Source organism: Galeopterus variegatus, unplaced genomic scaffold (assembly GCF_000696425.1).
Source record: "Galeopterus variegatus unplaced genomic scaffold, G_variegatus-3.0.2 Scaffold932, whole genome shotgun sequence".
NCBI lineage: Eukaryota > Metazoa > Chordata > Mammalia > Dermoptera > Cynocephalidae > Galeopterus > Galeopterus variegatus.
The window spans coordinates 124,593-137,751 of record NW_007727043.1 but is presented as its reverse complement, the minus strand read 5'-3'; the positions used below and the strand labels follow the sequence as shown (position 1 = coordinate 137,751).

The following is a 13,159-nucleotide window of genomic DNA, read 5'->3' as shown; positions in this document are numbered from 1 at the left end:
CCCCCCCCCCCCCCCCCCCCCCCCCCCCCCCGGCACACCCCGCTGTTGGGAGTCGACTGCCCTCAGCTGCGTGGGGACCCGCCCCACCAGGTTAGTCCACCCATGGGGGCCAGCTTGCAGCTGATGAGGGACTGATGTGGGGCACAAAAGACCAGCCCTCCCCTTGGGCGGCACCAACCCCGTGTGTGGTTCACACTTCAGAGCTCCCGTGCGGTGGAGCCGCGGCTAGGTCCCAGCCTTCCCCTCCTGCCTGCCCTGCCGCCTGCCTCCTCTCCTCCGGATCCGCCCTCCATAATCCCTTGCCTGAGTCCTGTCCAGACTCTGCCTCTAGGGGCCCTGGCCCCAGCCATCTCACCAGTGAATGTGCCAGGGAGGGCAGAAAAGCCGTTCTGGCAGTGGGCTGTTAGGGGAGTCTGCTGGGCCATGGTGATAGTCACACAGGCAGATCTTTGTATGGTGCTTACTGTGTGCCAGCTGCCCCTCCAAATGCTACCCATGAATTAGCCCTTGTGATCTCACAACCACCCTGTGAAGTAGGTGCCCGTCGTACGTCTGTCTTACAGATGAGGCATTTGGAGTCAGATCGAAGTGGTCTGGTTCCAGAGTCCTGCTTATGTCCACTAAATAGATTCCAGGGAGGAAGTGTCCCCTCTTCTTTGCTGCCTCATGTGCATGTCATCCTGGATTCACCATCAATGTCATTGTCATCGTTATGCAGCTTGTGGGAAAGCGTCACTGACAGGCTGAGGGTGGTTGAGGGGCAAGATGGGTCCTTTATGGTCTGTTTGAGCTGCCAAACTACCCGTTCTGGAACTACCTCTCTCCAGACTTATTAAGTGACAACCCCTCTATTGTTTACTCTGCTTTTACCTGAGCTTTTTACTTGTGGCTGAAAACACCCTGATGCTGCCACTTTCCAAATGTGGGCCTGGAGAGAACTGATCAGTGTCCCTGGGACTCTGCTTTGTCATCTGATGGTGACGGCACCTCATTCACAAGGTGGCCGTGGGCATTCCACACCATGTTGTTTTTGGAGAGCACAGCACATGCTCAATAAATCGCTATTATAATTACTTTGTAGCAGTGGTGTCTGGAGATGTGGCCACTGAGGACATCTCTGAGTTTCCCAGCTGCGCCCAGTGGTTGGAGGGCCCAGTCCCTATTACCAGGAGATCTGTCTGGAGTCGAAGCTTCTGGGGAACACGTCTTACTCAAAGCTGACAACAGGCGGCTGTTTGATGGAGGTCGGGCTGCAGAGGGTTTTCCACTCCTTCCTCTTCTTGGGTGACTCTTCAGTGGTGCACTTGTCACTTGCCTGCAGGCTGTCACCTGCACCCTGTACACTGTTCCGTGCTGCTGGGGCTAGATGTCTGCAAACTATATTTCCCAGAGCACCTCGCCAGCCTTCCTGTAAAAGGGAAACAACACCTGTAAATAGCATCCCCTGAGATGAAGCTGGCGAAGTCCCTTTTCCTGGGGTGGGTGTTCCCATCAGTGCTGGATGTGAGCCCACTGGGCCCAGACCTACAGAGGGAGGTAGGAGAAGGGGGTGGGAGGCCCAACAGGCAGGGGCTGCACGAAGAGTCTCAGGCCCAAATTCATCTCCAAGAACACTTCCATGGTTGTCTTCAAGGATAAAGATCACATTCAAAGGGGATTTCTGTCTGGGTACGCGTGTGTCCTGGTGTATCTGTTGCTGACTATGCAGTGGAATACCCCGAGGTGGCTGTGTTCTTGATCATAGCAATCTACATTAATGACAGGAGTCAGCCACAGGCTAGGCAGGAACCAAGAGTGATATGGACAGTGGGCAGGTACATTCCACCAGACGACATGGGTGCCACACTGCCAGGCCCAGCATGGTGCGAACCCCTCCTTCCCCCCACATACATGCATGCATGCACACACGTGCACACACATCACATGCACCACACACAAGCACACCTACCACACATGCACACCCCCACATACAAACACCACGCATTCACTGACACACACCACACTAACACACGTGCCCATTCACCCTCATATGCACAGCACACACATCACATGCCCAACACACATGTACATCCACAGCACACACACATACTTACACACTACACATTCCACACATTCCACACACCACACACACACACACACGTGTATACATCACATGCACCCAAACTTACCACACATGCACACAGCCACATGCTCACACACCCACCACACAACTCACACGTTTACATATACCACACACCCATGCACATGCACACACACCACAGTACACCACACAATGCATATATACAATGCATGCACACACACACACACACACGCACACGCAAATACAAGGTGCTGACCCTGGGGAGCCAGGCTCTTGTTGCATCAAGTAGAGGGTATGTGTATTAGTCTGCTTCTGTTGCTTGTAACAGAAATATCAGAAACTGGGTAATCTGTAAAAAACAGTATTTATTGCTTACAGTTTTGGAGGCTGGGAAGTCCAAGGTCCAGGGAACACATCTGGTGAGGGTCTTTTTCTGGTGGTGACTACAGCAACGCAGGGTATCACATGGCAGATATGGCAGGAGCAGAGAGAGAGAGAAAGTGAGTGTGAATGTCTCACGAGCTCTCTTTGACCATGACCACATTAAACCATCAATGGATTAATCCATTCACTGTGGCATGGTCCTCATGTCTAATCACCTCTTCAAGGCCCCACCTTTCAATGACCACAATAGGATTTCACACACCCTCTTTACACTGTCACAGTGGGGGTTAGGTTTCTAATACATGGACTGTGGAGGACACAATTCCATCCACAGCAGTGAGTAAAATGAGTGGCTTTGTTACACACACAGAGATGGCTTCCCTGGAACCCGCATGTGCACTCACCGCTCCACGTTCAGTCGCCGAGTGCTGCGAGAGCCCCACCTGTCTCAGAGAGCCGGGAGCCCTGGGCGGGCTCGCCCTCTTATCAGAACGCTGACCTGCTTAAGATATAGAAGCTGGGGACATCCCGCGGAGTGGCCCACCACATCCATTCTGGTCCTGCTATTGGTCAAGTGTGTGCCCCCAAAGTTCATGTACTGGAAACTTGGCCCCCACTGTAACAGTGTTAAGAGGGTGGGAAATCCTATTACGGTATTCGAAAGGTGGGGCCTTTGACAGGTGACTGGACTGTGAGGGCTGTGTCCTCATCAATGGATTAATCCACTCATGGACTAATGAGTTATCACGGGTGTGGGCCGGTGGCTTTATCAGGAGCACATGAGAGAGCTCTTGCCATTCTCACCATGTGACACCCTGTGTGTCTGTAGAGAGTCAACACAGTCACCAGATGTGTTCCCTGGACCTTGGACTTCCCAGTCTCTGAGAGCATGCCTTGCTCTATTGCAGAGACTAGAAAGCTAAAAAACATTTCCCGAATGCCTAGCAGGGAAGTGTCTGCAAATGGCTTAAGTTCTGTTGAGCAGAGCGCAGATTTGCGATTTGGAAGGAGATGGTCCTTTGAGGCTGCACATCTGAGATGGCGTGCCCACGGGGCTGCCAGTGATGTGCCTGTTGGCTGGAGTTCAGCGGGGGCTGTCGATTAGACACCTACGCATGGTCTCTCCAGCACGGTGGCCTCACGGTGGCTGAACTCATGTCACATGGTGGCTGGCTTCCTCTGAGGGAGTCTCCTAAGACACCAGGTGGAAGCTGTGTGGCCTTTTTGGCCTAGCCTCAGGTGTCACATGTCACCACTACCTCTTCCTTCAGTTGATCTGCCCAACTCAAGGGGAGGGGGCAAATACCCCACCTCTGCAGGGAGGAGAATCAAAGAATTTGCTGATCTGTTAAAGCTGCTGCTGAGGGAAGCTGCACCCCCAGGCAGCTGACACCCCAAGAGATTGGCTCTTTTGCAGGCAAAGAGATAGAGGCCTTGGGTGTTTCTGGGGCAACTCAAGTAGGAATTACGGAGTTGCTCACATCAGTGGGAACGGTCCCCAGAGGGCTGAGGGCTTCCCCATGCTGCTTACCTTGGCTGTGCAGCATCTGAACCTGGGTCTCTGGTCCTCCTGGATATTTTGGACTCTGAACCTTCTGAAAACTCTCCCCCCTCACATAAACCAGCTATTGTGGTGTGGGAATGCAGGCCTTACTGACTCCATCTTTGGGTCCCTCCAGCTTCACTTGCCCTGTCTATGACACCTGTCTCCCTGCCCCCACAGGCTTTTTACTAGAAAGTTATCCAATAACTTGGAGCGAGGCAAGCACAGTTAGGACAAGGACTGAAACACCAGGCTCACTTAAGGTAAAGATGGAAGCTTTCTTGTTGATGCAGGTGGTCCCCTTATGTTAATTGCTCACTGGTCATAACATTTTATATAAATTAAAGTCACAAGACATCCAGAGATTGATCACATCAGCATATTGTAGACACACTTCCTTTTGGCCCGCTCCTATTTCCATCTCAAGTGCCTTTATAACCCCCTGTTCCTCCGCTATAGGAGTGTGGAGAGCAGCTGGGTGGACGCCCGCATCACTCCCTGCCTGGTTCTTTCTGTGTATACGTTACCCGTCAACAAACTCTGTTAAACTGCATGAAAATGCCTGCTTCATTTCTGTTTTGCTTTGTTTTTTGGTCTCAAAATACCTTCTCAGCTCAGAGCCTGTCTCCCCTTGCCTCTGTCCTAAGACATATGGATTAACTAAGAACCATGACTGTCATGCCGTTTGTTCCTAATACATCAGAGAAACGCCAGGAGTTTAATCAAGGAGGTGGGAAAATGCAGTCTCTTTGTTCCTAGAAATCGCAAGAAGCTATAAGCATTACTTACCAGGAATCTGAGGTGGGTAAAGCGTCTCAAGATCTGTCATTAGATTAAAACTTGCTGTTGTAGCTGTGCAGGGTGTGGGCCCGAGACTTGGTGTGGTCTCCATCACCGGGAGGAAGGGACTATGTTCTTGTAAATATCAGATTGACAGGATCAGCTCAGCACACTGACTGCTTTCCTCTGGGAGGCCTGAAAATAAATGGGACGGAGAAAATAACACGACACTGGTGCATTCGTTATCTGTCATCACAGAAAACACCACTCCAGAACTCGGGGGTTTACAGCAACAACAAACATTTATTGTCACACAGTTTCTGTGGTTGGGAATTTAGAAGTGGCCTGGTTGTGTGGTTCCGAACTGGGCTCTTTAATGAGTCCAAGAATGTCTGGGGTGAAGTCATCTGAAGGCTCGTCTGCGGCTGGAGGATCTACTTCTGAGATGGTCCGTGCATGTTGCTGGCCAGTTGATGCCAGCTGTTGGCAGGAGGCCTGAGGTTTTGTCACTTGGTTCTCTCCACAGGGCTTCCTGGGCTTCCTCACAAGGTGGCAGCTGGCTTTCCTCACAGCGAGGGATCCCTGGGAGGCACAGTGGGAGATGCTGTGGCTTTACGACCTGGTCCCTGAGGTCACACGAACACTAGTATATGAGCTTCAGACCCCTATTAGAAATGGGGACATTACTCTCTTGTGATCCCCGCCCCGTGTCTTGCCCCTTCCCCCCACATTAAATAATACCATTTCTTATGCCTATTCTTCATATCGATCTGTTTGTCTGTGATTTTTATTAATGAACCTTCGGGGGTGAAGAGGAAGTTTTCCCTTGGCCCTACAGATAAAAACAGAGCTACAGAAAAGGAAATGATGAAGTGAGCTGTATAATGTGCACAATTTTATGGCAAGAATTTGATAATTAAGAAGAAATATGGGTATGTTATTGAGTAAGTGAAAAATTTGGATAAATCAATGACAAAGGAAGAAACTGTCAAGTTTGATGAAGAATTGTCATTGCAAAAGGTGCCGAAATCAAATGATTTTAAAGCTGAGTTTTCCTAGGTGGTAAGGAACGGATACTTCTTGTGTTATCCAAAACATTTCAGAAAATAGAGATGGAAAATATTCCAATTCATTTTGGATAGCAAATGCAAACCTTGTATCAAATTTTGATAGAGTATGAAAAAAATAATACTCTAATTCATTTAGTATATGGATACAAAAAATTTAAATAAAACATCATAAATTCATATCCAGTTACTTCTTACAGATTCATACACCATGATCAGGATGGTTTTACTGCATTTGTGTAACAGTGGCTTAAATATGAGGAAGTATAATTATTTATTTATTAGGGTGTCCAATAAATAAATGAGCATCTAGATTGGAATTTCTCTCTCAAGACAATTTCAGGGTGTGCTGGGGGGAGACTGGAGGCACAGGGCCTGAAGTGTCCTCGCAAGGAAAGGGGAGCAGAGCTGAGATCTGTGCCTCCACCCTCCTCTGGCCTCAGTTTCCCCAACTTCAAAGCAGGAGGCTTCTTCTGAGTCTATCATCTCTGGGAACACCCTGCCCTGTCCTCAAGGTTCTTTTGATGTGGGACACGGCACACTGACACTTGGAAACAAGAGCAGACTGCCAGGTAGGGCCGCGCAGGGGTGCCCCGGTGGCCGGCACCCACCAGCTGGAGCTGTAGGAGTGGCAGGGTGGGGGTTGGCTAATCTGAATAATTTTGGCTAGCTCTGCAACATAGGGCTGTCCATAGCTGTGTGGCATTGGCCGCAGAACATGTAAGGTGGGCACATAGTGGCCTGGAGTGTGAGAGATGGTTAAGGGAAGTGGTTAGGGTGTGGATTTATCGCTGATCAAAGTGGGGAACTGAGTGGCCTCCAGCCAGAGCCTCAAAACTGGGCTCAGACAGCACATTAATAATAAGAAGAAACAATCTATATTACCCCACCAAGGCCAGGAGGCAGAGTGTGTCTTGGGGGGTGGGAGCGGGGGGGAGGGCGGCACCTTGTCCACAGACGCACCTGCCACCTTGTGGGGCTGGACTCTCTGTGAGCTCTGAGGATTCAGGGTGTCCTCAGGCATCCACCCCGTGTCCCCGTCCCATTATTTCGAGGTTTCCTACCAGGGCCCTGACCTCAGGGCGCAGACCTGCCTCGGCTAAGCACCAGGCCCTTCCAGGGCTCTGCGACTCTCAGTAAGCCTGGAGTTTGCCCCTCTGCTCCGCTCACCCTCTGCAGCAGCCCCAGCCCCACACTCACGCTAACTGCACACCAGCCCCCTTGTTTCTTGTTATCTCCTTGTAGGGACAGCACAACTTAGTGACGGCTAGCCAGTGTGGCTGTCCCATGGGCACTGGCCCCCAAGACCCTCCAAGTCCTGAACAATTAGATGGGCAGAGGTGTTCCCCTCCACGAGGACGCCAGCCAGTGTCACCACCAGTGAAACCCCAGTGACCGTCCTGCCTCTTGCTGGGGACTGTCCCTGTCCCACATTTCACTCCAGTGGGCTCTTCCTCGCCAGGCAGACAGTGGCTGGCCAGTCTCAAAACGCAATTAGCGCCTGTCTTCTTGGGCCACTCCCTGCTGGGATCCTCTGAGAGGCAGACTCCAAGGTAGGACTAAGCTCTCAAGACATGTTGCGGCGTGGAGAGCCTAAACAGCAGAGAGGGCCTGACTCCCAGGAGAGAGAGGACACAGGAAGGATTTCGCATAGAAAGAGCTTCCAACTTCACTGTAGTTCTAAAAACGCCTCAGCTGGGCCAGCAGCGAGTCGTCCCCCAGCAAAAGCGCTCGCCAGCGCAGTGTCACCTTGGGCAGAAACGGCCCGGCTCAAGCACCCCGTCCGTGCCCAGTCATTGTCACCGCGCTCCGCAGCGGGCGCCCCTCCGCGCGCGCCACGCTCGGCCAGCAGGGGGCGCTGTGAGCTGCAGCGGCCGGAGTCGCCTTCGTCTCGTGCTAGTATCCCGAGACCTGCACAGTCTCTGCTAGGAACGCAGACAGCTCGGCATCCCCAGCGGGAACGGAGGAACTCAGCGGGACCGTCCTCGTTCCGGACCCCGCTCCTGGGGGGACCCGCCTCCGTCCCTTCTGAGATGGGGAGCGGGGTGCACTGCAGAGCCTGGGCCTTGGAAGCGTTTGAAAGGATGAAACCTTCCCAGCCGAGGGCAGAGACTAAGGCGAGCTCTGGGTTTTATCTTGAGTACTGCTGTTTATTTAATCTGAAATAGAAAATCAAAGAAGAAGGGATTTTAAGAGATGTCCAGTTTTGGCCAAAATTTGAGACATGAGACACTTTGGTGCTGAGAAAAGTTGGGTTCTTTTAAAAGCATCCTGAATTTACAGCTGAACGCGGGGAGGTCTGCAGGGGCGAGCGGGCGCTGCTGCAGCAGAGCAGCTGGGGCGTAGGGACGAGAGGGGGTCTGCGGGGTGGGCCAGGGCTCGGGGTGGGAGGAAAGCAGCCGTGCTGAGATGCACACAGACCCCGGTTGCAGGTGGATTTGGGGTGTGAATCCCCAATACCTGCGGTTTCAGAAGTGCCAGGCCAAGCAATTAAACCCAAGTGTGGCCTTGCACCTGGACGAGGAAAATGAAACACAGCTATGAAGGGACACAGAATTCCCTGAGGTTTAAGGTTTCAAAACTCACCAGGAAACAATGCACCGAAGCAGGTGCAGCAGGCGAAAAACAGCAGAATTAGTTCCACCAGACCTTGAGATAATAGGGTTTTGGAGAGAGACTGCACAATGTACAGTTTTTAAAAAACTGGAGTCGTAACAGAATAAACTGGAAACAAGACAAGATTCCAAAGGAGGAAGATTTGAAAAAGAAGCAAACAGAACTGCTAGAAGTGCTGTACTAATAAGCTTTTATGTTCTTTTCAGGGAAGGGGGGCAGTGGGTGCCGTATGGCCATTTAGGACTTGTTCCACCCATCAGAGCATCAGGGTTGAAGCACCCTGTGCAGGAAGTCAGGAGAGTGGGGAATCTGAAGCCCTGCGGTGGGAGGAAACTCTCACCTGTCAGCCCCATGCAACCCCCGACCATCCTCCATCCCCCAGCTCACCTGGCACCTAACCCTGTCCCATGAAGCAAGTCTGCACCTGCCTCCTGGCCTCTTCCAAACCTTCCAGTGCCATGCAGCAACCACACGCCAGGACAGCAACATGGAGCCGGGTCACTTTGTAGGTGAACGAGTAACTGGAAACATGTATTTAACTTACTTCATGGTAATGGGGCCCCACATTTGCTGTGATTCAATTTTTGGATCCCACTTACCAGGTCAGGGTGGACTTTATGGTGTATCTCAAGATACTGAGATAAAAGTGGTAAAATAGATGTAAAGCCCAGATTCAGGAAGTGCTATAAACCCAGGCTGGACAGATGCAGAACTGCACCTAGGCAGAACAGAGGGAAGGTGCTGGAAACCAAAGACAAAGAGAACAGTCAACAGTTAGAGAACGAAGGCCTCTCTACCTTCAGGAGCTCAGCAGTAGCACTAACATCTCCTTCCCAACAGAAATACAAGAGCCCAAACACATGGGAATACAATCTTCAAAGTGCTAAAATAATTTAACTGCTAAACAGAAATAATGAACTCTCAACCTAGAATTCTGTTCCTAGTGGAAATTTCCTGCAAGAATGAACATGAAGTAAAGACATACTTGTGCAAGAAAAACAGAGAATTCTACACTGGGAGGTTTGCATCGATAGCTACAGGAAGGGTGTTCCTAAGGCTGAAGAAAAGTGATCTTGGATGGAATGTCTGAGATGAGGCAGGAAGAAAAAGCAAAATCTTCGTGATAAACCTTTAACAGAAGATCAGTGAAGTCAACTATTGATTCTTTGAGAGAGCCCCAAACTCTTAAATCTTCTGGTAATGCTTGTTAAGGAAAAAAAAAAAAAAAAAAAAAAAAAAAAAATCAGAAAAGGCACATGCAATATGCAGCAAGAAAAGGGGACATAGATCTTGCAGATATGAGAAAACTAACAGGATACAGAGAAAGACTTCATGCTAACAAATTCGAAAATTTAGATGAGATGAAAAAATTCCTAGAAAATTACAACTTGCTAAAACTGAAGTAAGGAGTATGAGTGGTCCTACAGCTCTAAAGAAATACGATCTGTCATCAAAAACTTTCCCACAAAGAAATCTCCAGTCACTAATGGCTTCAGCAGCGAATTCTGCTGAATATTTGAGGAGCAGATCCCAGTGATCTTACGGAAGTTCTCCCAGAGACTGCAGGTGACAGGAGCGGCAACCGTGCCTGTCATGTTTCCTGCCAGAAAAACGTGATGCCCAAACTCAACAAAGACATCGAGGACGAAAGAAAAAAGAAAGTTATGGGCACTCTCACTCATGAACATGACCGCAGACAAACTCAACAAAATAGTAGCTTATGAAAGTCAGCAGTGGATGGGAAGCATATTAAATTGAGACATCTCTCCCTCTCTCTCCCCCTTCTGTATTTTTGTAGGAATATACATGTATATACACATATATAAGTTTCTACAAATTAATATAAAGTGACTGGCCACCTGGGAGGCAGTATGCCGTGGAACTGAGCGAACACTTCCCAGCAGAAGGTATCCCAGTGGCCAGGAATCAGGGAATGGTGTTCAACCCCGTCAGTAACCAGGAAAATGCAGTTCAAAGCACGGGATCCTGCAGCGCACTCATCGAAGTGTAAAATTAAGGAGATGAACAGAACCACGTGCTGGGGGGTGGTGTAGCCAAGGGGACTCTTGGACGTGGCTGTGGGGACAGGCTGCAGGGACAGCGGTCTCTGTTGCCTGGGTGTTGCTGGGCTAGGACACCCGCGATGGTGTCCTTCCTCCCTGGTGGCTCCGCGGCCTGCCCTAGGATGGCCCAGACAGCTTGGGGCGGCTGGGACTGCTCGACTGGAGTCACGTTTCTGGGGCCTCCATACTCACTGTCTGTTGGGCGCCTCCGTTCTTTTTTATGTAGCCCCTGGGTCTCCCCTTCTCCACGTGGCTTGTCCACCTGGTCTCTGGAGAAGGGCAGCCGGATTTCCTACACGGCCGCCTCGGGCTTCCAAGAGACAGATGCCAGGCCCTCTTCAGACTTAGGCCCAGAACCACGATGTGGGCCCAGCCTAGAGTCATTAGGTACAGACTGCACGAGGGGCTGAGCGGGGAGGCAGGTGCACTGGGGACGCCATGTGGCAGAAAGCCATGTCCAAAGTGCGTGACCGTCCCCATGGTCATTATAGATTCAACACAACGTGGAGCCAAGATGCAGCTGCACGTGTGGGGTGGTGGGCACCTCTGGGAGGAGGGTGGGCAGTGCAATTTGAGAGCAGCACATGGGGCTTTCAGTGCACACGTGGAATTATTTCTTTGAAAGAGTCAGAAGCAGCTATAACAATATGTTAAAACAGGATGTGTGCGGACGGTGAGTTTACACGAATTTATGTTATATTTGTCCCATGTCACCTTCACCCAGACTCTTCAAGACAAGCTTCCTGCATCTGCTCCATCGCCCTGTGAGTATTTACTCCTCACCATTCTTCTCTGGTGCTGGCCCTGGTCCCTGGCCCTCAGGGGAGGGGGGGTCTTCCAGGCTTCTCCACCTTAAATTCTCCATTTCACTGTGCACCTGATCAGTGATTGCATCAACATCTCGTTCTTCGTCATGTTTCCACCTGGCGGCCTCAGCGTCCCTGGTGACCCCACCTGAAGCAACCACCTGTCGGATAGTGGCCACCTGGTGACTCCCTGCTTCCGTCACTCCTTCCACGTTTATTAGTTGGTGTCGACTATAAAGAAGCGAGCTTTGCCATCTCATGTACTCGCTTATTCGTGCATGCCACTACAGACGTGTGAGCTCTTATTTGATTCAAAGGGTTGTAATCCATTAATTTCAATTATTTTTTATGTTAAAGTGGCTCTTGATTTAGCCTCAGAAGCACCCTCAAGCTGGCCCCTGTGTCCTTCTGACACGACTGTATCATTCACTGACCAAGTCTGTACTTTGTAGCACAAAAAGATGAGCCCAGCTCACTTAGTTCTCCCCTGGCCAGGCTTGGAATAACTCCCCTAGTGAAGGGTGGTGTTCACAAAACAAGACGTGGTCACTAGGTGTGCGCACTGCTGCCAGGGAGTTAATGCCCCGAGGCTTGCTCAGTGGACAGAACTAGGAAATGTGTGTGTGTCAGCATGTGCAAACGCACATGTCTGTAAGTGTCCCTCTGTCTGTCTGTGTGTACGTGAAATGACCGTGAGTTCAAACACTTCTGTTTCTAGCCCAACACCTCAGGACCCTCTAGCCCTCAGGTCTCCATGTGTGTGAACATCTTCCCAGCAGTGAGCAGCTTGGCCCCGTTATCCTCAGTGTATTCACCTATTTGCTAATGTCACCTACCTCCCTGTGACACTCATGACCTCCATCCATCCCTCTGTGCTCCTTCCCTTCCACCCCTTTTCCTCTGGCCTGTGTTGTGAGTGAGTTGCCTACACCCCTGCAACTGCCCCATGTCCAAGGCAACCAGGGTCTCCATCCACCCTTTGTGCAGCTACCAGATCACAGCCCGTGCCTCAGTGGGGCTTCTTAATTTCCATCACTTCCCCATGTTCTCAGTCCCCAGGATGGCTTCTCCATGCCAGGAAGGGAAGGGAAGGTGTCTTAATCTGTTCAGGCTGCTATAACAGAACACCATAGATTGGGTGGTTTATAAACCACAGAAACTTATGTCTCACAGTTCTGGAGGCTGGAAGTCCAAGATCAAGGTGCTGACAGGTTTGGTGTCTGCCGAGGGCGCACTCCCTAGTTCACAGATGTCACCCTCTTTCTGTGTCTTCACGTTGTGAAAGGGGCAAATGAGCTCCCTTGGGCCACTTTTAGAAGGGCATTAATCCCACTCACAATGGCTCCATCTTCACGACCTAATCACCTCCTAATACTATTACATGGGGGATTAGGATTTCAACATATGAATTTTGGGGGCACAAACAATCAGGCCTTAGCATTGCCTTCACACCCACAAATTTACATCCTTCTTACAAGCAAAATACATTCGTTTCATCCCAATAGCTCCAAAGTCTTAACTTGTTCCAGCACCAACTCGGTAGTCTAAGTCAAAAGTCTCATCTAAATATCATGTAAATCAGACATGGGTGAGACTCAAGGGGCATTTCATCCTGAGGCAAATTTCTCTCCAGCTTACAGCTTATAAAATCAAGCAAGACATGTGCTTGCAAAATACAGTGGTGGGACAGACATAGGACAGACACTCCCATTTCAAAAGAGAGAAATAGAAAAGAAAAAAGAGGTAACAGGTCCTGAGCAAGTCTGGAACCCAACAGGGAAAACAGTATTAAATCTTTTTTTTTTTTTTTTCCTTTTTGT

The 13,159-nt window shown here is 50.3% G+C and overlaps 1 protein-coding gene across 1 annotated transcript in view; it reads left to right on the top strand.

The window, feature by feature from the left end:
- Positions 1-5,484, top strand: part of LOC103591143 — a 15,044-nt gene extending 9,560 nt beyond the window's left edge. The window contains exon 6 of the mRNA XM_008573554.1: positions 5,314-5,484. Coding sequence (XP_008571776.1) covers positions 5,314-5,484 — 171 coding nt within the window. The remainder of the gene's footprint in view (positions 1-5,313) is intronic.
- The last annotated feature ends 7,675 nt before the right edge of the window (positions 5,485-13,159 follow it).